The sequence below is a fragment of the Siphateles boraxobius genome, unplaced genomic scaffold (assembly GCF_051911475.1).
Source record: "Siphateles boraxobius isolate OS27281-9 unplaced genomic scaffold, OSU_SipBor_1 6, whole genome shotgun sequence".
NCBI lineage: Eukaryota > Metazoa > Chordata > Actinopteri > Cypriniformes > Leuciscidae > Siphateles > Siphateles boraxobius.
Window position 1 is genome coordinate 28504282 of NW_027509186.1, and position 20955 is coordinate 28525236.

The 20955-nt window shown below is 39.2% G+C and overlaps 2 protein-coding genes across 2 annotated transcripts in view; both read left to right on the forward strand.

The window, feature by feature from the left end:
• Nucleotides 1–16041, forward strand: part of med13b (mediator complex subunit 13b) — a 41799-nt gene extending 25758 nt beyond the window's left edge. Inside the window, exons 11-30 of the mRNA XM_077208599.1 lie at nucleotides 966–993; nucleotides 1087–1208; nucleotides 1545–1629; nucleotides 2155–2336; nucleotides 2423–2622; nucleotides 6625–7529; nucleotides 8268–8435; nucleotides 8516–8739; nucleotides 9517–9706; nucleotides 9832–10183; nucleotides 10268–10484; nucleotides 10568–10759; nucleotides 11408–11631; nucleotides 11719–11861; nucleotides 11971–12129; nucleotides 12278–12424; nucleotides 12513–12673; nucleotides 13590–13754; nucleotides 13896–13996; nucleotides 15156–16041. Coding sequence (XP_077064714.1) covers nucleotides 966–993; nucleotides 1087–1208; nucleotides 1545–1629; nucleotides 2155–2336; nucleotides 2423–2622; nucleotides 6625–7529; nucleotides 8268–8435; nucleotides 8516–8739; nucleotides 9517–9706; nucleotides 9832–10183; nucleotides 10268–10484; nucleotides 10568–10759; nucleotides 11408–11631; nucleotides 11719–11861; nucleotides 11971–12129; nucleotides 12278–12424; nucleotides 12513–12673; nucleotides 13590–13754; nucleotides 13896–13996; nucleotides 15156–15288 — 4098 coding nt within the window. The 3' untranslated portion in view covers nucleotides 15289–16041. The remainder of the gene's footprint in view (nucleotides 1–965; nucleotides 994–1086; nucleotides 1209–1544; nucleotides 1630–2154; nucleotides 2337–2422; nucleotides 2623–6624; nucleotides 7530–8267; nucleotides 8436–8515; nucleotides 8740–9516; nucleotides 9707–9831; nucleotides 10184–10267; nucleotides 10485–10567; nucleotides 10760–11407; nucleotides 11632–11718; nucleotides 11862–11970; nucleotides 12130–12277; nucleotides 12425–12512; nucleotides 12674–13589; nucleotides 13755–13895; nucleotides 13997–15155) is intronic.
• A 1583-nt stretch (nucleotides 16042–17624) lies between these two features.
• auts2b (activator of transcription and developmental regulator AUTS2 b) overlaps nucleotides 17625–20955 on the forward strand; it is a 31273-nt gene continuing 27942 nt past the window's right edge. The window contains exon 1 of the mRNA XM_077208625.1: nucleotides 17625–17716. The gene's annotated coding sequence lies outside the window, so the exon portion shown is untranslated. The remainder of the gene's footprint in view (nucleotides 17717–20955) is intronic.

A 20955-nucleotide genomic window follows, 5' to 3' on the forward strand; every position in this document is an offset into this window, starting at 1 on the left:
AAACAAACTCCTAGTAGGGCGAATTATCCTGGTAGTAAAGCTTGGGGGGGACGCCGCTGGAAAAAACAGCTATGTAAGTTTGAGAGGAGCGCCCCCGACAAATATCGCGAGAATCACGACTTGCTTTACGGCACTATGTCACATACATCAACAAAGCACGCATTTCAGAATTGAATCTTGGCAGAGTCGACAAAGAAAACGCGGTCGGGAGAGTCAAGGAAATTAAAACGAGAAACTGACCGCGTGAGGAACCGGACAAGAGTCTCACTCGGCCAGGCGTTTACTCGTCGGCGAGAGCTAAAAATCAGCAATGGATGCAAAAGCGATGCTGACCTGGCGTTCTTGTTGATGGACTAGTAGACATCTTCGGAGGCTATCTGTGCCTGTACGATGTCCGACGCTTTGTAACGCGTTGTGTCAGGAGGGAAAATAGGGATAGCTCACAGATGAAGTTATTACAGAGGCCAGACAGACTCACAGAGGCAATTGGCATCTCACAACTTGCACTTTATTCCCCAATCGAACTTGTGTGACTGTCTGTCACACGTTCTACCGTCCACAGCGTTACTTGATAAACAAAAATAGGATAAGAATGAGAATGAAACCGAAATAACCCGCATACATGGGGTGTTCAAGGCGCGCATTCAATACAGACTGCTGACAGTTCAACAGAGCGCGCGCAGCTCTTAAAGGGGCCACGCCTTATTTCCACTGGTTACAGCTTCCATCCTACTGAACAGGTACCGGTATACAGGGGGAGGGGATCAGGCCGTGAGTGCAGAGACATCTCTGGTGAGTGGTATTTACGACAGTAACATTAAATTCAAGTACTCCACAGCGACTCAAGGGGTCGCTGTTTGACAAAAACGGAATTCCTCCACAGTGTGCCTTTAAAAAAATGTATGTTTGTGTTTCTCAAAATGAACAGTCTTATTTATTTATCCATTTATTTATTGTACTTTTAGAGGGATGATGACAGTTCATCTTCTGATGGTGAGATATTTCCTCAGCAAAATAAAATATTTAAGTGTTTTTGGAAATGTCTGGGGTTTTTTTTGATCTTGAGCACACCTTGTTTGCACACAGATGCCCAGGGGTCAGGTGGAGGTAAACCACTTCCTACCACCAGCTTGATCCATGAGACTGATCTGGTTGTGTCCATTAATGACCTGGACAATCTCTTTAACTCTGACGAGGATGACCTGACGGTTAGTACTCTTATGAACTCGTCAGGTAACCACTGCCTAAATGCACACAACTGTGTGTGGAAAGTAAAAAGGCCTTGTTATTCTAACTTAAGCAGTGTAAATAAATTTTTTTGGTCAGTTTTTGGTATGAATCACAGTTTGTGAAGCCCCAACAGTAATGAATCATTTGGATATCAGTGCCAAATTAGAGAGTGTCAGTTGTAAGTTTCCCACTTTGTTCCTGGATCTCCTGCCTCGTTAGAAAAATGCTTAGGTACTCATAAAGTTCTTTATTTGCTGAACTAGGGAATCAGTGGAGCAGTTAAAGTGAGCCTGTCTTTGTCTTACCCCAAACAGCCTGGATCCAGGAGAGCTGCTGGTGGAGCAGAGGAAAAATTTGGTGGGAAAGAACCAAAACCTGCAGTGCCTGACCCCCTTCCTTGTATGTGCTCCACATCATAACCCCTGCTGAATCTACATCATTACTAATAAATTTGATCTAATTACTGTTGTTACTGGAAGTGTGTGAGCAGTTTGTTTTAGAACGTGAAAATAAAAGTTAATATCCATATAGAGAATTTTTATATTAATGTTGTTAAATCTGTATACTGAATAATAGATGAAAAACTTATTTTATTTCCTTTAGTTGCCAAGGCAACTATTCTAATTCTAATGCTAAAATTACTATAACAAAAACTGAAAGAAAATGAAACCAAATAGAGTAAATACTATAATTTATAAATGCTATAATAATATATAAATAATACTAAAATAACACTACTTGTATCATTTAAATACAATTTTATTCAAATAAAATAAAATTTAGTTTTCTCAAACAAAAACTGTTATAGGACTGCACACGTCTTCACAGACTGACACTGTTAATGTATCTGCAAGCATCTGTTAACTATTTTCTATTTATAGTGCCAATATTCTGTTCCTTCATTGTGTGTGTTTGTTGATCTAGGCTCTGCAGACCTTCACCAGATGTTCCCAACCCCTCCATCACTGGAGCAGGGGTACTCTCCTATAAACATGGGCAATACAGAGTCAGCTGCTGGCCAGTCTCTTCTGGATGGGGCCATCAGCGGGAACTTCAAGATGGAGGTGGAGGAGGGTTTCTGTAGCCCTAGACCCTCAGAGATTAAGGTAGAACTTAAGGCTGTGAATTCCCAGGAATATTTTCATAAAGAGGCATTTTGTGATGCGTGACTGTTTCTTTATCATATTTACAGGACTTCTCCTACGTGTTTAAGACTGAGTCCTGCCAAGCCCTCATTGGCTGCTCCCTTTACGCCCCTCTGAAGATGCTGCCCAGCCAGTGTCTGCTTCCCATCAAGCTTCCAGAAGAGTGCGTTTACCGGCCCAGCTGGACAGTCGGCAAACTGGAGATGCTGCAGCCAATGGCAGCCATGACCTTCCTGCACAAGGACAGGTACACCAGCCAAGAAATGACCCAATCAGATTTTAATGATTCACACTCTTTGCATGTTTGTTCTTTTGTAACAAAAAAAACATTGAGACATTGAGTAATTCAAGCATCAGCTTGTTGCCATGTATGGAAGCCTAAAAGGCTTTTAAATAGATGGATTTCACTTATTTAGCAGGGGGATTCTTGTATGTAGCAGGTGGTGGTTGAAGTAAGTGGGTCAGGTTTTTAACAAGCACCGAACACTCTTCTCTGCTGTTTGTAGTCCATGCAGCTGCCAGCCCAAAATAGACATTCAATATTAATGATAGTGCAGCCTTAATTGAGGAATGTGTCCAAGAGCGTTGATGCCAAGCACACTCAACTTTTAGAATGTGTACCTGCATCTGTTTAATGCCGAGATTATTTTCTACCATATCTGAGCGTTTTTCTCAAAACTAACTTCACTTTGATATCTATTTTGCAATAACTTGCCAATTGTTTCCAAGGTGGTTGTAGTGGATTTATGAAGACAGTTCCCAACAGAGTAGCCACCGGTGTAGTTTCACTTAAACTGTAAGGGAAGAAGGGAGACATTGATTCACTGAGTTTTTATTTCTTAAACATCCCTGTAATGTTTGCCAATTTGGTGGAGAGATCCAAATTCAGATAAACCAACATTTATGGCTATGTTCAGAATGCAAGCAATCTTTTTAGGTAGACTTTCTGCACTATTAATTGCAGTTGTTCAAATATGATTTGTGTGTCCAGACATAATCAACTTTTCTGCATGGGTTGCTTTGGTAACGACCAGAGGTGTCAAGTAACGAAGTACAAATACTTCGTTACATTACTTAAGTAGAAATTTTGGGTATCTATACTTTACTTGAGTAATTATTTTCCAGCCGACTTTTTACTTCTACTCCTTACATTTTCACGCAATTATCTGTACTTTCTACTCCTTACATTTTATAAATAGCCTCGTTACTCCTATTTCATTTCGGCTTGTTTTCATTTCGGGTTGTCATCGTTCAAAAAATGGCCAATTACACAAACGTTTAATAGATCTGAGTCCCGCCTCCTGAACACACATCGCTAAACTGATTGGCTTTGTGTTTTCTTTCTAACTTGTGAGAGGCTGTTACATTTGGTTGTGTGAAGCGGCAAAACTCATCCGAAGGAAGTAAGAAACCTAGATGCGGTAAGTGACGGAGAAATCAACAGTTTTCTGCTCCAGAATACGGGGCAAATCGCGTCAAATATTGATTTGGGGACAGCCGTTTTTACAATAGTACTGTGAGACAATCGAGGGATAAGTGGCGAGCGAGAGAGAGAGAGAGAGAGAGAGAGAGAGAGATTGAGAGATTGTGTGTAACCCTACATTATAGGATCAAAATATCCCCATAAAGAAATCCTTGTCCGGGATTTATAATATCCGGGATTTTTTTAAAATTTTATTTGAAAACGGCTTATAAATCAGACTAAGTGATGTTTTTTGAAAATGCAGAAAGTTATCTGTGACAGGGTTAGTGTAGGGGGGTAGAATACACAGTTTGTACCGTATAAAAATCATTGTATGGAAAGTCCCTATAAAACATGAAAAAATAACATTGCTTGGTCTGTTGGTCAGAGGCCTGTTTGATCAAGTTGAACCCTTGTCATCCCAGTCTCATCAGTTGGACTGAAAGAAGTTTCAGTGCACTTAGGACGCTGAAATCATGTCTCAGAGCAATGGTCACAATGACACTTGACAGTATTGCTGTGTGTCATGTCTAACAGGACAAACTTGACAGTACTAATGCAAAACATATATGCCAACAGTAAATTTCTGTTAAAGGGATAAGTTCACTTATTTAAAAATGAAAATTCTGTCATCATTTACTCACTCTCAAGTTGTTTCAAACCAGATTCTTTCTTCTGCTGAACACAAAAGAAGATAATTTGAAGAATGTCGATAACCAAACAGTTGATGATAGCCATTGACTTCCATAATATTTTTTTTTTCCTACAATGGAAGTCAATGGCTACAATCAACTGTTTGGTTATCGACATTCTTCAAAATATCTTCTTTTGTGTTCAGCAGAAGAAAGAAACTGGTTTGAAACAACTTGAGAGTGAGTAGCCTAAATGATTTTCATTTTTGGGTGAACTATATCCTTTTAATGAAAGATGCCGACGTGTTTGGCTTCTTTAAAAAGCAAGGAACAAGACAGTATTGCACTATTGCATTGCACTATAAACGGAGTAAAGTTAAGTCTCTGTTAAACTGCCTCCTTGTCTTTATTAGTTACCTGTAACATTACAGAATTAATTAATTAACGTATTTGTTAAGGTCAATATAGACTAAAAACCTTAATACATTATCCTATTAATTTCCTGATTCCTCCACTTCTGTGGATGTCCCCAGTCCCCACTAATCTCAAAATCAAACCTACGCCCTTAAAGAGAAGTATAAACATATACCATTTCGATGATAACATGCCTCTGAAGTTTGACTTTTTGCACCATTACAATACTTATAGGCAACTAGTCATCATATCTTCCTCTCCATGAAACACATGTTAATGCTCAGTAGTACACACATATGGTTCTTTAATGTATTTGCATATTACTAAAATGGAAATTGGACTGAAATTCATTTTCTATGGGCATATATGCGGCTGAAACAGGTAGTGCATCCCAAATTTTTCAACATTAACATTTTAATATAACGTTATAGTCATGGCCTTTAGAAACATGTTGTTTTGAGGAGGTGGTAGTGCCCCTGTGGAGCGGCCTAAGCTTTTGTCCTTAATGGCATTTTTTTTCTTTGCATTACTTTTACTTTTATACTTTAAGTAGTTTTGAAACCAGTTACTTTAGTTGATACTTCAACTTCTACAGAAGTCTTTTTAAACCCTAGTATCTATAATTCTACTTGAGTAACGAATGTGAATACTTTTGACACCTCTGGTAACGACGTAGGCGTACCATCGTATGGGACGATGCTTTGAAAACAGATGCAGGGAAAATCATCTCACTCCTCAAATAAATGCCCTATCGAGTAGCGGTGCAGAACTCTGTTGAACAACACAATATATACCAGTCTCCTCCATCGCAGAGTTTGTGATGCCCTGTGCTGTAGTCACGGCCAAAATCTTTCGACATACCGTTTCAAATCTATATGAATACTTTGTCATTTTTACCACCAATTTCGACATTATCGTTGTGTGTGATGAATGATGCAAAAGACAATTTGAAATCTGATTGGAATTGCATATCAAACCACTTCCAAATGCGTTTGTGGTTGTTTTTTTGTTTGTTTTTTGTCTTCATACTCTTAAAACCCGTCTGGATAAAATCTGTATATGCAAAAAAATCTGTTTTTTGCCTCCAGTCTGAACATGGTCAAGGTCATGACCTCTGTATCTACTGGCCTAATTTCTATTGGTGGTTTAGAGCAGATTATACACTACCAATGCTTGTTTTAGTTAGCAAGGATGCATTAAATTGATTTAAAGTGAAGGTAAATACATTTATAAAGTTACAAAGATTTCCATTTCAAATAATTGCTGTTCTCTTGAACTTTGTATTCATCAAAGAATCCTAAAAATATATCACTGTTTCCACAAAAATATTAAGCAGAACAGCTGTTTTCAACATTGATAAAAGTAAGAAATGTTTCTTGATGCTGAAAATTCAGCTTTGCCATCACAGGAATAAATTACATTTTAAAATATATTGAAACGTAAAAGTTATTTTAAATTCTTAAAATTTTACTATATTTTTTTATCAAATAAATGTAAATATCTTAGTGACCCTTTTATTATACCTACTTGTTTCTATTGGCCGGTCAAAGCAGAACTTATGTTGCGACTTCCGATTTGGAATTTGATAATTTCTCCCTGAATTTAATTAACTCAGGAGGTGAAAAACAATTCATGACAAATACTTTTTTCATATTTCATATATTTTTCTTCACCATAAATATCACTTGCTTTGAAATTTTGACCACTACATGTGACACTTTGTCCCCCTCTTCTTTGACAGTAACATCCCTAGTGTGGGAAGTGCAGTTGAACAGGACCAGAGCTGCACCCCTCAGACACACAACACCTTTATGTCCAACAGCGCCCCACCAAGCAACAGCGGCGCTGGCATCTTGCCCTCCCCCGCCACCCCACGAATCTCTGCCCCAACGCCACGGACACCCCGGACCCCACGCACCCCCAGAGGCCCTGCCAGCGTCCAGGGCTCACTGAAATATGAGAACTCTGACCTCTATTCTCCCGCCTCTACACCCTCCACCTGCAGACCTTTAAATTCAGTTGAGCCGGCCACCGTACCCTCCATCCCAGAAGCCCACAGCTTATACGTCACCCTCATCCTCTCCGAGTCAGTCATGAACCTCTTCAAGGACTGCAACTTTGACAGCTGTTGCATCTGCGTCTGCAACATGAACATCACAGGGGCGGATGTGGGCGTCTACATCAGTGATCCCAACATGGACTCGCAGTACTCAAGTATGGACCCCTGCTCCTGCGGTTTTAGTGCCGTCATGAACCGTCGCTATGGCAACGGGGCCGGCCTCTTCCTGGAGGATGAGCTGGACATCATGGGACGGGGTTCGGATGCCGGACGGGAGACAGAGAAGCACTTTGAGGCTGTACGTGCAGCCTCGCTTCAGAGAGGGGCGGTCCTTAAAGAGCAGGTCCCGGATGATCTCGTCCTTCTGCTGCAGGACCTGTGTACAAACCCTTTCTCCCCCATCATCAGGCCCCAGCTTCTCAGCACCAGTTTCAAGCCGCCCATGCGCCTGGAGGAGAGGGACTATTACAGTGACTGCTACTTGGCTCTTGAGCATGGCAGACAGTTCATGGACAACATGTCTGGAGGAAAAGTCGATGAGACACTGGTCAAGAGTTCCTCTTTACACCACTGGGCCAAACGCAATGGTGAGACGTCATCTTGTGATGTTGTTGATATATTTTTTGATTCTTTTATTTTATTTTTCTTTAACTTTTATTTTCAGTTTAAGTTTGAGCTGTGGTTCTCACGCAGGGGGCTGGGGCTCACTAGGAGGCCTCAAAATGACTGAAAAGTATTTAAATTAATACATTATTATTAAAATATTAAATAAATAAACTTTTAAGTTTTAAAGATGTATTTCTTGCATACCATTATAATATAATAAAAATAATATAAATATTTATCCCCCTTCAATAACTGTTGTTTTTAATATCGGTACGTTTTTTGTAAAAAAAGAAAAAAAGTTGTGACAAGTGATTCGAGTCATGTTTTAAAGTCAGCATAAAACATTTACAGTCAATTTACTTCCATGATGTGACATCTCGGAGTAAATTATCAAGAATTGGTCGGCTTGTGAAAAGTAGTTTCTATGTGATAAGTGGTCGAAGGGGAGAGATTGAATACAGTGTCTGCTGTTAAATACAAGAAACATAATACATCCATGCATACACACACACACACAATACCTACAGTACATACACAGACTTCCTATGAACCATCCAGGAAGTCTAGGAACATGTATTTAATTAAGTACAAACACTTTTGATTTGTTTGTTGCGATGAAATGGAAGTAGCTGCAACTAACTAAGTGTGTTTAGCATTAAATCTGTTCGAAGTAAAATCCGGTGTGTTTGTAAAACACTTCTCTCTCTGTGTCCTTGCAGCTTTCGATATGAGCATGCTGTTCTCCCAGGACGTGGTGAGGATGCTGCTGTCACTTCAGCCTGTCCTGCAGGACACCATTCAGAAGAAGAGGTCTGTGCGCTCTTGGGGGGTCCAGGGCCCCCTCACCTGGCAGCAGTTTCACAAGATGGCTGGTAGGGGATCGTACGGTAGGCCTAAATCAACAGACACCTTCCTCAGCATAGTTTATAAATGATATAGGTAAATTAATACAACTCTTTTCTCTCAGGCACGGATGAATCTCCAGAGCCCCTCCCCATCCCCACCTTACTGGTGGGTTATGAGTATGACTACGTGGTGCTGTCTCCTTTCGCTCTGCCATACTGGGAGAAGCTTCTGCTGGACCCGTACAGCTCCCAGAGGGACATCGGATACATGGTGGTGTGTCCCGACAATGAAACTCTGCTTAATGGAGCCAAGACTTTCTTCAGAGACTTGACAGCAGTATATGAGGTTAGAACAGGCTAATGACCTCGGAATGTCACTACACGAAATCATTAAATTGAAATATATCAGTTTTTGTAATTCTCAATATCACCCCTTAACGAATTATTAATTTGTTAATTATTTGAATTAAGTATAATTATTAAAACAACTATATGTACAACCTTTACCCGGATACATACGCTACACTCACATTAAGTGGCATGTTCTCTAAAGAAAATTATTTTGATTGTTAGATGTTTGTTTGATTGTCATCGAAAAATGTAAACCATATTATCGTCCAGCAATATGTAAAAAGTTGGATATATAGTACATTATACTTAACCTGCAATAATACAGTGCACTCACATAAAGCAATATATACTATATAGGAAATCTCATCTGCGTGATTGTTTACATCGTCGCAAAATGTAAGCTATACTGCACAGCGCTCTATATAAAGTTATAGTTTGTTCATATTTATGTACAGTACACTCACGTAAAGCGATATATATTATATAGAAAATCTCTGCTGCCTGATAGTTTTTTTTTATTTTGTTGCATAATTACTCTAAAGTTGGACATACTCATATATCCAACTTGATATATTCTCATACTTGCAGTACACTCAGGTATGTGATATCTCAATCTCTAATCTCTAATCTGATAAATGTGACTTTGAAGATCAAGCTATTAAGTTATTATAAACTTTAACGTCATGATTTTCTGTAAAGCTGCTTTGAAAAAATGCATGTTGTAAAAAGCGCTATACAAATAAATTTGATTTGATTTATTATTGTTCTGCAGTCCTGTCGGCTCGGTCAGCACAGGCCCATTGCCAAGTCTCACGCTGATGGCATTGTGACTGTGAGTGATACTGGATCCCAGCCTTTCACAGATCAGACTTTTACTGACTGGCTCCCAAAAACCATCAACAGCAGCAGCGAGGCTTTCAACAAGCTCAGACTTTTTGCGCAAGTGTGCCGACAAGACTTGGGTATGTAAAGAAGCAAATTGAAAGCTGTTTGATGTTATGAGAAATTTATTTTTTTAAATAAAAAAATAATAATAATATATATATATATATATATATATATCTTATAATATTTCTTATTTCTTCAGTGTCCTGTCTGGCATCCCAGTCTTTGGACAGCTCACTGCTTTCACAACGAAACCCTACCAACTCTTCGCAAACTTCCAGCTCCAGCAGCCCCACCACAGTCGCTCAGACCGCCACCCCTACCACCAACAGCACCTCCAACACTATCCCCACAACCACCACCACATCCACCACCTCTTCCTCCTGTTCTCAGGGCATGGGTACCTTGCCGTCTTCCAAGCCCAATTCCCTGCCTGCCTTTGTGGCTCAGGGCTTGCAGTCCAGTCAGCCGAGCAGCGGTCAGAGTGCAGGGACACTGGGGGACGGCTCATCGACCACCAGCCAACCTCAGGTCCAGTCTGAGCCCCCAGAGAGGTACTGCTTTTCATATCCAAACAATCTGATTCTTACTGATCCTCTCAGATGTGTGCGCTGATCTGTGATTTATCTGTGTTACAGTACGATGGATAGAGAGAAGGTGGGGGTGCCGACTGACGGAGACTCCCATGCCGTCACTTATCCTCCCTCTATAGTGATTTACATTGTGAACCCCTTCAGCTATGAGGAGACAGGCCAAGGTGGCAATTCCAGTGTGTGGACGATGGGTCTTCTCCGCTGTTATCTGGAGATGCTTCAGTTTCTTCCTCTTCACATCAGGAATGCTGTATATGTCCAAGTAAGAATTCATCTGGTCTGAGCTTTCTGATTGTAATGTTTCACTTTGCTTAGATCTTAACATCTGGCGCTTTCTTCTACCAGATTATACCCAGCCAATACTTGCTGCAGCCGGTCTGGAGTGAGGAGCGCCATATATACGCACAGCACCTGAAGTCTCTGGCTTTCTCAGTTTACACACAGTGCAGACGGCGTCTGCCAACCTCCACTAATGTCAAAACGCTAACAGGCTTTGGCCCCGGTCTGGCCATTGACACTGCACTACAGAGCAAAGAGGTACACCTAATAATTGCCAATGTATTGGGCAAGGGGTTTCAAAAACGGGGTCCGCAATATAGTGCTAGAAGATCTTTGGAAAAGTAACAAAATAATGATATATTTATACCATATTAAATAACAAGAAGTTTATTTATTTGAATAGATTTCAATTCCAAATTAACCAAATTTATTCTTGATCTCCACAAGGGAGTCCTAAAAGGTCTCTGGAATAGTATAGAGGAAAAACTTTTGCTATTAATGACAATATATTTATTCAATAAATTATTATTGTTGTTCTTTATTTAAATACATGTAACTTCAAATTTACCAAATTTGATATTTATTTACATTTTCATTCTTTGTAAAAAAAAAGAAAGGAAATCATCAACTTAATAGAAAGTATGATCTTTTAGATTACACATTTATTTGTTTATTATAAATAAAACAAAATGTAATTTTTTTCATTGTATAAATGCATCTTTATTCATGAAAATGTAACTTCCTTTATATTTTAAAATGGGGTCTTTTATTTTGGGGTCTATGCCATCAAAAAAAATTTAAGACCACCTGAGATATACCATTTTCATTAAATTTATACAAAGATTTTGATAAACAGAGCTTTGTAATAAATAATAATATTGACCTCTTGGTCCTTGCCGCCCTCAGAGACCAGAGTGTTTACATCTCTACGCACCGCCATTCATCCTGGCACCAGTGAAGGACAAACAGACAGAGCTGGGTGAGACTTTTGGAGAGGCTGCGCAGAAATACAATGTGCTGTTTGTGGCCTACTGCCTGTCACATGACCAGAGGTGGCTCCTGGCCTCATGCACTGACCAGTACGGAGAGCTGCTGGAAACCTGCATCATCAGCATTGACGTACCCAACCGGTGAGCACTCATGAGTTGGTTTGTGATTGGCGTAGTTTATTCAAGCCTAAGCCTGTATGTGACTGGGATGTTTGTATGTTTTCACAGAGCTCGGAGGAAAAAGGGCTCTGCACGACGACAGGGCATTCAGAAACTTTGGGAATGGTGCCTGGGTCTTGTACAGATGACTTCACTTCCTTGGCGCATTGTGATCGGCCGGCTTGGAAGGATAGGTCATGGGGAGTTACGTGGTAGGTATTGCAATTATTCAATAATGTTTAAATCATGTATATAAGTTATAAGTGTTTGGCATTATGTGCCCTTTGCTGTTGATCTAACTGCTGTTTTTGTTCCAATCAGATTGGAGTATTTTGTTGAGTAGGCGAAACTTGCAGTCTCTCGGCAGACGACTGAAGGAAATGTGCAGGATGTGCGGTATCTCTGCTGCGGACAGTCCCAGCATTCTCAGTACATGTCTAGTTGCAATGGAACCTCAGGCTTCCTTTGTCATCATGCCAGGTAATTAATGTGAAGCTTTCACAAAGAGCAGTTGTTCTTCATTGGGCTGTACTTCGACTTTTCCTTTCAGGCCTTTAAAAACTTTTGAATGCTTGATGAAAGTTCAGAACCTAGTCATGATTTCCCTTCCTTCTCCATCTCTGCATAGACTCTGTGTCCACGGGCTCGGTGTTTGGCCGCAGCACGACCCTGAACATGCAGACGTCCCAGTTAAACACTCCTCAGGACACCTCCTGCACTCACATCCTCGTGTTCCCCACTTCTGCTGGCCTCGAGGCATTCAATCCCATCAACGGTCAGACACTTTCACCCCCACCCCATCTAGCTCTTCTACTTTATTATTGTTTATAGCGGACTAATATAAGTTGTCATTGTGTTTGCAGATGTCACAGATGGAATGGGTGGCATGGATGGGATCTTGGACTTGCTGTCAGAGAATGATCTGGTTGACCCGGATCTCATTAACATATTACCCAACTCTCCCAACACCTCCCCAGTACAGTCACCAGGCTCACATTACCACCACGGAGGAGATGGCAGCAAGGTAAACTTGTTTGCACAGTCCTTTTGAAGAATTTCAACATACACTTCTGTTCAAAAGGTTGGAGTTGAGAATTCTTTAAAGTAATTTCATGTGATTAACAAGACTGCATTTGTTTGATAATAAATTCAGTAATATTCAGTGAAATATTACAATAAAAAAAAAAAAACACTTTTCTTTTTTTAATGTATTTTAAAATGTAATTTATTCCTGTGATGCAAAGCCGAATTTCCAGCAGTCATTACTGCAGTCTTCAGTGTCACATGATTGTTAGAAACCATTCTAATATGCTGATCTGGTGCTCAAGAATCAATTTATATTATTATCTGTTGATAACAGATTTTTTTCATGATTCTTTGTGTAGAAAGTTTATTTGAAATGAAAATAGTTTATAACAGAAAAATATCTTTACTAATCACTTTTGACCAATTTAATGAGTCCCTGTTTAATTCAAGTTTTTTTAATAAAAATTTTTTATATATCATACTGACCCCTCAATTTTGAATGGTTGTGTATCTCGTAAGTCGTAACTATCATAAACTAAGTTAAGGAGTAATAAAAATTAATTTTATCCATACTTTTTACTTTAGTATTATAAAGCCCAAAGTACACTTCGCCCGTCCGTGTTCCACACAGTTGCGTGATGTAATTTTCGTCATCAGACGTCTGCTCACACTGTCCGTGTGCAGCCCAATGTTTGTGTCCGGGCGGATGGAGCGCATACAACCGCACATGTGCGAGTGACTTGAGCGCTTGAAAACAAAGTCTTCTTTGAAAGGCTTGTGCACTCAACTTTTCGCCAGACTGAGCAGATTGTGGAAAATAAATATACCTGTGCAATAAGTGACTGAGGTAATTTCTCAGTGTTTTATAGACATCTCCTGAATTGAACCTCTTACGGTCTTTTTCCCGTGCTCAGGGCCAGAGCACAGACAGGATGGAGTCTCACGACGAATCTCCCAACATCCTCCAGCAGCCCATGGCTCTGGGCTACTTTGTGTCCACAGCTAAAGCGGGTCCACTGCCTGACTGGTTCTGGTCCTCCTGCCCACAGGCAAAGAACCAGTGTCCTCTCTTCCTGAAGGTGAGCTCTTGAGTAAACGTAATAATCATTTCACTCCAGAGATTCATTACAGCTTTATTGTCCAAAACACAATTCATAATCTAATCTATTTAACAGATCTGCAGAGGTGTTATATAATGACTGTTTCTGTCTTCCTGTCAGGCTTCTCTGCACCTTAATGTTTCGTCAGTGCAGTCAGATGATTTGCTGCACGGTAAACACTCCCACCCTCTGGACTCCAGCCATACCTCAGATGTGCTCAGGTATCAGCTGAACGCCTTACAGTCACTCTTCTCTATATTCCCATGCCTCTTATATTTCTTTACATTTATAATATGAACCCAGGTGGGTTTTTCGCTGGTTCAATTTCATACTTGTTGGAGCTTCTAGAACTCCACCATACAAGGAAGGGAGCTGACTTATGAAATATCCAGACAAATTTGTTAACTGTATTAAATGTATTTAATGGCATTAAACATGATTTATTAATAGTCAGTAAATCAATGATTTAAAAAAATTGTTTACACACAGGTATCATTTACTCATCCTCGTCATTCCAAACACAAGACTTTTTCATCTTTGAAACACAAATGAATATTTTTAATGAAATCCATTACACCTAAACCTTGTTTATAAAGTTTGTTTTTTTTATCCATATGAATCAAGCAGTTAATCCAAGTCTTCTGAAGGGACACGATCGCTTTCTTTATAACAGGGGTTTTCAACCCTCTTTTGTCCAAAACTTTTCTGAGACCCTTTTTTGGACCTAACTCCCTGGTTGAGAACACTGCTTTAAATGATGAAAGATTTTATTTAGGCTTTTATTCACATTTAGATATCGATCAACACTTGTACGTAGAACACTTCAAATATGGTAAATGTAAGCACAACTGTTCTTGCTTGAACCTCATTGGTTCTTTTGCGTTTGAGCTTTCATTTACCGTATCTGAAGTGGTCTGTATTTTTGCTGATCGATGTATGTATATATATATAAATAAAGGCTTAAATTAAATCAGTTCATTATTAAAAGCAATTGCGTCTCTTCAGAACACTTGGATCAAATTTCTTGATTCATATGGATGTCTTTTATGATCTCTTTATGAACGTTTTGAAGTGTCAATTTTTTGGTGTAATTTACTGTAAGTGGAGGGACAGAAATCTCTCAGGTTTCATTCAAATATCTTCATTTTTGTTTTGTAAATGAATTCAAGTGTCTCAAGGGTTTGGAACAACTTGAGGGTGTGTAAATGATGACAGAATTTCCATTTTTAGGTTGACTAAAACCGTAAACCTCAAAAGTTAGCTTAATCGCAACCACATATTTCAGTCTTGCCCTTTTTTCAACATTGCCACAGCACTGCAATCAATATCCTCCTCTTTGCAAAAAAAAAAAGATTAACCAAATATTTGTTGCGTTTGCAGATTTGTGCTGGAGCAGTACAATGCCCTCTCGTGGCTGACCTGTGACCCAGCGACTCAGGACCGGCGCTCTTGTCTCCCCGTGCACTTTGTTGTGCTCAACCAAATGTACAACTTCATTATGAACATGCTCTAACAAACGGGGGACTCTGCACAACTGTTGCCATGATTTCTCACAACAGACCCTGCAGAGACACCGCATCACTGCACTGCCGTCGCAGGGCTCCACGCTGTGGACACGGCTGGACAAACCAACTGCAATCAGACAGCGCACTTATGGCAATGCCAGGCTGCCCAGTTTATGCCAAGTGTCCATCTCAACAACTGGAGGGAAAGGAACTAGACCATCTCAGTGAACTGATAAAGGCCTGAAATTGCAGTTTGGGTCAGGTTTTATCCAGTTGAAATGCCTGCATATATCTTATTTATTGTATGTTTTTAAATGTGTAATTTCTTAATCCTTTTATATTATATAAACACGGGAAGATGCATATTGCCTTCCTAAATTAAATGAAAATGGTTTGTCATATATGTAATTGTCTTAATTACAGAACCCACAAGTGAATTTGCTGTAGGTTGCTTTTAGAGGAATATTTAGAGAAATATTTTCTCCACAATTTTTACTGTCACAGTGTACAGATGAAGTATACAGGAGCTCACGTTCTTACCTTTGTGTGGTGGGGACTTTAAGATAGGCTGTAGCTACAGAATTCCTGTACAGCAATTTAATGTGTTCAAATAAGAGGACAAGAGGTACATTGTCGGATTATATATTTTATATCACAGATTTAGAGAATTGTGTGTGTGTATATAAATGTGTACATACAATTGTGTGCCGCTATGGATGGTGCAGCCAATGTTTTAGGAATAAAGTGTGTAAAACTTGAAACCTGTGGTCGTCATCATTGCACATCGTGCTCGATTTTGAATAAATATCTTGGGTTTCTAGGGAAAAAAACGAGACCCCATATTGCAGGAGGTTTCATCATACTCTTCAGGTCTGATAAGCCCTCGAGGGAGAAATTGCTGTGTATTTATTCTGCTCAAATCCCTGTGAAATGACATGGTGCTATTCTCATCAGGCCTGTTGGCGTGTCCAGGCGACTGGCTGTGCATATGCGCTTGTTCCCTGATGGAGCTGAACCAGAGGCTGAGGTTTGAGTGAACTCTTCATTGACATCCTGAGCACTGCTGCACCACTACTCTATATTATCATCACTATTCTTGGCATGATGATTGTGACTCCTGGGGCATTATTATAATATTTGACCTCCTGTCTCTCTCAGCATCATGTTCCAGTCATTTTTGCTGCTGCAGATAAAATATTATCATTTTGTTCTGCATTCCTTCCTGGAAATTGCTCATTTCAAAGATGTGAAGTTCCTAGAGGCACTGAGATATGCATAAAATTACAGACATTAAACAAATTGTACATGTGTGTTTATTCAACTTCAGGCACTTGTATCTCCCAGGGCATGTTCTTTTTTAATAAAACTAACAGATTTCAGCTGTTTTTCTTTTTAATGGATGAAGGTGATATGAAAACTGGAAACTTTATAATGCCTAATTTTTATTTATTCTTTGTTTACCAAACGAGTTTAAAAAATGAATAACCCATTTAAATATTAATTGTGTGAAAATCATTAATATCAATTTTGATTCCCTTAGAGGTGGCGTCATTTTCACCCAGACCAACGATTCTGATCCAATTATGTTTTTATTTTTGCTAAAATGTTTTTACCGTCATTTCCATCACAGATGTCATTGAACAGAATACGTTATTAGAGATGTGGTGGAAATTACACTGTGAAACTTTCAGTGTGTGGAAAGTTTGTGTTTAAAGAGAGTTTAGTCTACAGGACCAAAAGTGTCTATAATTGAAGAAACACCCATGCAATGACATGTAATTGGAATATACTCTCAAGTAGCATGTTGAATAATGTAGGGTTAAACATACCGTGTAGATATAGCTTGTGATATGTAGCCTATACAAACAGAATTATTACATTTATTGCATTATAGAACATTCGATGTTTGTGTTGTTCATTAATTTGTCATTTTGGATAAAGGTAGCCTTTCCATTCGATGTTGTGTTGTTCATTAATTTGTTATTTTGGATAAAGGTAGCCTTTCTAAAATGGAAAAACAAAACATTTACAAACCAACCCCGTACCCTAAACAGATTAATAACGTTATTAGTATTATTTTATTAAAAACCTTTGACAGTAGTAACAATGTAAATCAATAACAATTTTTATATTCTGTCTGAAAATATGGTTACAATGTAAATGTTTAGTGAACGGTATTTCAAATATTTTAAATTTATTCGGTATTTCTCTGAAATAATAAATGCATCTGAATGTGTCCAGCAGGTGGAGGTGTTGCGCTTTCATTACACCCCGAACCCGCTGAAGAGCTTGCACCTTTTAGATACGTACACGTACATTTTCCGCCATCTTGCAACGGTCAGCGTGTCGTCACTCAAAGTATGAATCATAGCGCATCTTCTGGTTGTGAAACCGCCAAGATTTAAATTCCCAAAGAAATTGGATAACCTTTCAAAGGTGAGAATGTGTTGGTTTGTGTTTTATATGTATTAACTCAATATTTGGCCTACATGTTTTTACTATGGTTCTTTTAATGTTTTTATAATTTTTTTTTTTTTTTTACTTTTACTATGGTAACTTTTTAATTTCGTGTTAGCTGACGCCTTCGTCATTTTGTATTGTGATAGTTTAGCAAAATCATCTGCTGTAGTCTATTTCATATATAGACATTCATCATACATGCGTCTAACTCGGTCTAACTAAGGTTGCAAAATCTCAGTCAACTTGCTCTCGAATGATGAACGTTCACAGGCCGACTTCGACCGTTTCAACATGGCGGACGGCTTACAGCTTATGCTTACGGCCCATTGAAACAGCAGTTAATAAGGCTTCTATGGGTGTATTGCTATCTGAGCAGTGCAAGTACACCTACAACATACATTTATTTAATTATTTTAAGTGCTTCAGCTAATGCAGGAAAACTATTAGCCTATAAATATTTGCACATATGAAATATATCTTTCAACATCTTTTATGGCTGATTTTCACATCATCAGCTGTTGAGTGCAGCATTTTCTAACTTCAGACCGCTGACAGTTGAGATGGCCCGAGAGGACAGAGGATATCGACTGCGTGTCACTCAAGCATCCAGCAGACTGCTTGGACAAAACCTGTTAGGCCTTTAATAGCCAAGTTCATGGCTTTGTTTCAGCCCCCGGGGAAAATTACTTTTGCTCTTCACCACGCCAGGGTCTCTGAGATTGGAGAACGATAGCAGAGGAGAGAGTAACCGGACTCCTGTAATTGCCTGTCGGGGCTGACATTTGTAGTTAGGCGAGCTGGGAAATGGACCTCACAGACCACAGGATAACAAAGTCATCATTATCTGTGCGTAATGCACTGTTACCGAGCTTGCAGAGGAATACATTTCACCACGTAATGCGAGGCGATTTGGAAACGAAGTACTAAATGTGATGGTAATGACTTCTATTACACAGAGGAAACATCTGGCAGTCAAAGTTAATTTCCATATTTAGTCTCCTCCGTGAGGCAGTTCAATGTATGCGTTTGAATATCTACTCGAACGAGGTCTCGCTTTCACCTCGTTCCTTTGGGCAAATTGAAAGCACACTCGAGGAGCAATTTCGCCGTCCTCGAAAATCGAAGCACTGAGAAAGTGTTTTCCTCACCCATTGACATAACATCTGGGTTGGCATCATCTCGAGTAGCAGCCTGTGAATGGCTGTATCTGTCTATCGTATTTCAACCCCATGTGACCTGGTGTTAAGTGTCTCAGGAAATTGCTCTGTCTCTCCACATCAGTCAAGCATAATGTTGGCATCGTATTGCTGATGGAAAATGAATGGTGATAAAAAGAGGAGAGGCGATCTGTAGAGGGCAAACGGGAAGCAGAGCTTCGCTGTCTCTCGTGATGTGACCTGGCACACCGACCGCCGCCTCGGTGCTCCCTTGAAAGCCGATATTAGACTAATGAGTGCCGGGCACGGACATGGGAATTTAATTAATTGCCTACAAATTTCTGGGGAGAATAGACTGAAAGGCAGATGAGCTTAATAGCTATAACGAACTGGCTGATGTTTATAATCACTTTTATTTCTGAGGGCCCTTGTTTGCTGTAGCCTGCTGAAAGGAAGGCTCTTTTAAGACTCTTGTATAACCTGCTTTGCATGTGAGCAGGCCTGGAAAAGAGAGGTCACAGAAGACCTTTCCTCATCTTTGGTGCAGAAGCGAAATGTCATTGAATTTCGTATGGAAGGAGCTCATTGGTGCAGATGAAAGAGACAGGAAAGCGTGATTAGCTCTGTTTCATATGATCATAATGTAGCTGTCTGTCAAATCAATGCACAATTACAGGGTTTGGGACTCTGAGAGGAGGCAGGTGGTTCATTTGGATTTCCAACACGCTCGACAGTGGCCATTGTGTGGCAGATTTTTAAAGATATCTATCATCTTTGAGATAAAAAATTAAATTTGCTGGAACATTATGGTAATGCTAGCACTTCCTGTCCCCTCTCTTGAATAAGAAGATAAAAAGAAAATCTGTTGTATACAGTACCATAGTTTAAAACTGTTTGAAACCTGTTCTCTCTATCACATCTTAAACAATCATGATGTCTATGGATTTCGCCAGGATCAGATGAACCATTGGTCCGCCATTTTGAAATTAATCAATCAATCAAAAAATCAATATCTTTTAAACGATTTGATATATCGACACACAATTTGATTTGGTCATCAACAGCATGTCATTGAAGGGACCTGAGAAGTTTGAACACAGCGCCATCTAGTGTTTCAGAGATATATGGATTTTTGCAAAAACGCTTAATACTTTTGAAAACATTTTCCAAATTTTGACTGTCCTTGTCCAATCTGTGTCCATTCCTTGGCTTATTCCGATCTTTCATTTTCCATCCTTTTGTTTGTCCGCCATTTTTAAGTGAACCTTAAAAACCTTTTTTTTTTTTTTTCTACTCCTACCACTTTTCTTTATAAAATGATCAGATGATCTTTGGACTGAGCTGCACAGAAATTACTGATACCGTTCTCGAGAAATAGCTCTCCGTCGAGAAATAGCTCTCCGATGTTCACCGTGCATGTGTTTGTTTGTTGTCTTATGCTAGTTAGCTATATATAATTTTGGATTCAATTTAGAACAATCTACCTTTTTATGTGATTTAAAAAAGTTATGACCGGTCTTAAAAAATTGGATGACTAACTAGTCTAAGTAGTTTATGCAACCAGCCACAGTAGATTGTGCTAATTGACTGTCTTTATGAGTGAGTCACTGAATAATTCACTCAAGCGATCAATCACACTAAATAATAACAAACTATATATATATATATATATATATATATATATATATATATATATATATATATATATATATATATATATATATATATATGTATATGTATATTATTTATACAAGTGTAATGAACTGAAATGCATTTGATATATTGCCCAGTCCACTCCTTAATAGTTAACCCTTCCAGTCTCTTTCCATAAATAGGACAATATGATGAAAGCATTATATCGCAGGCAGCCACAAATATGGTTGCTTTCTCTTAAAATATTATATTTTGTTAGCTACCTCCCAACGGAGGGGGGAAAACACACATTCCAGTAACTGGGAACTATTACAGTCAGATTAATGATTTTTGTCAGAAGGGATGCTATATGATATCCATTTACGCATGACCTCGGCTCGGCTAATCATGAAAATGTATCTTCTA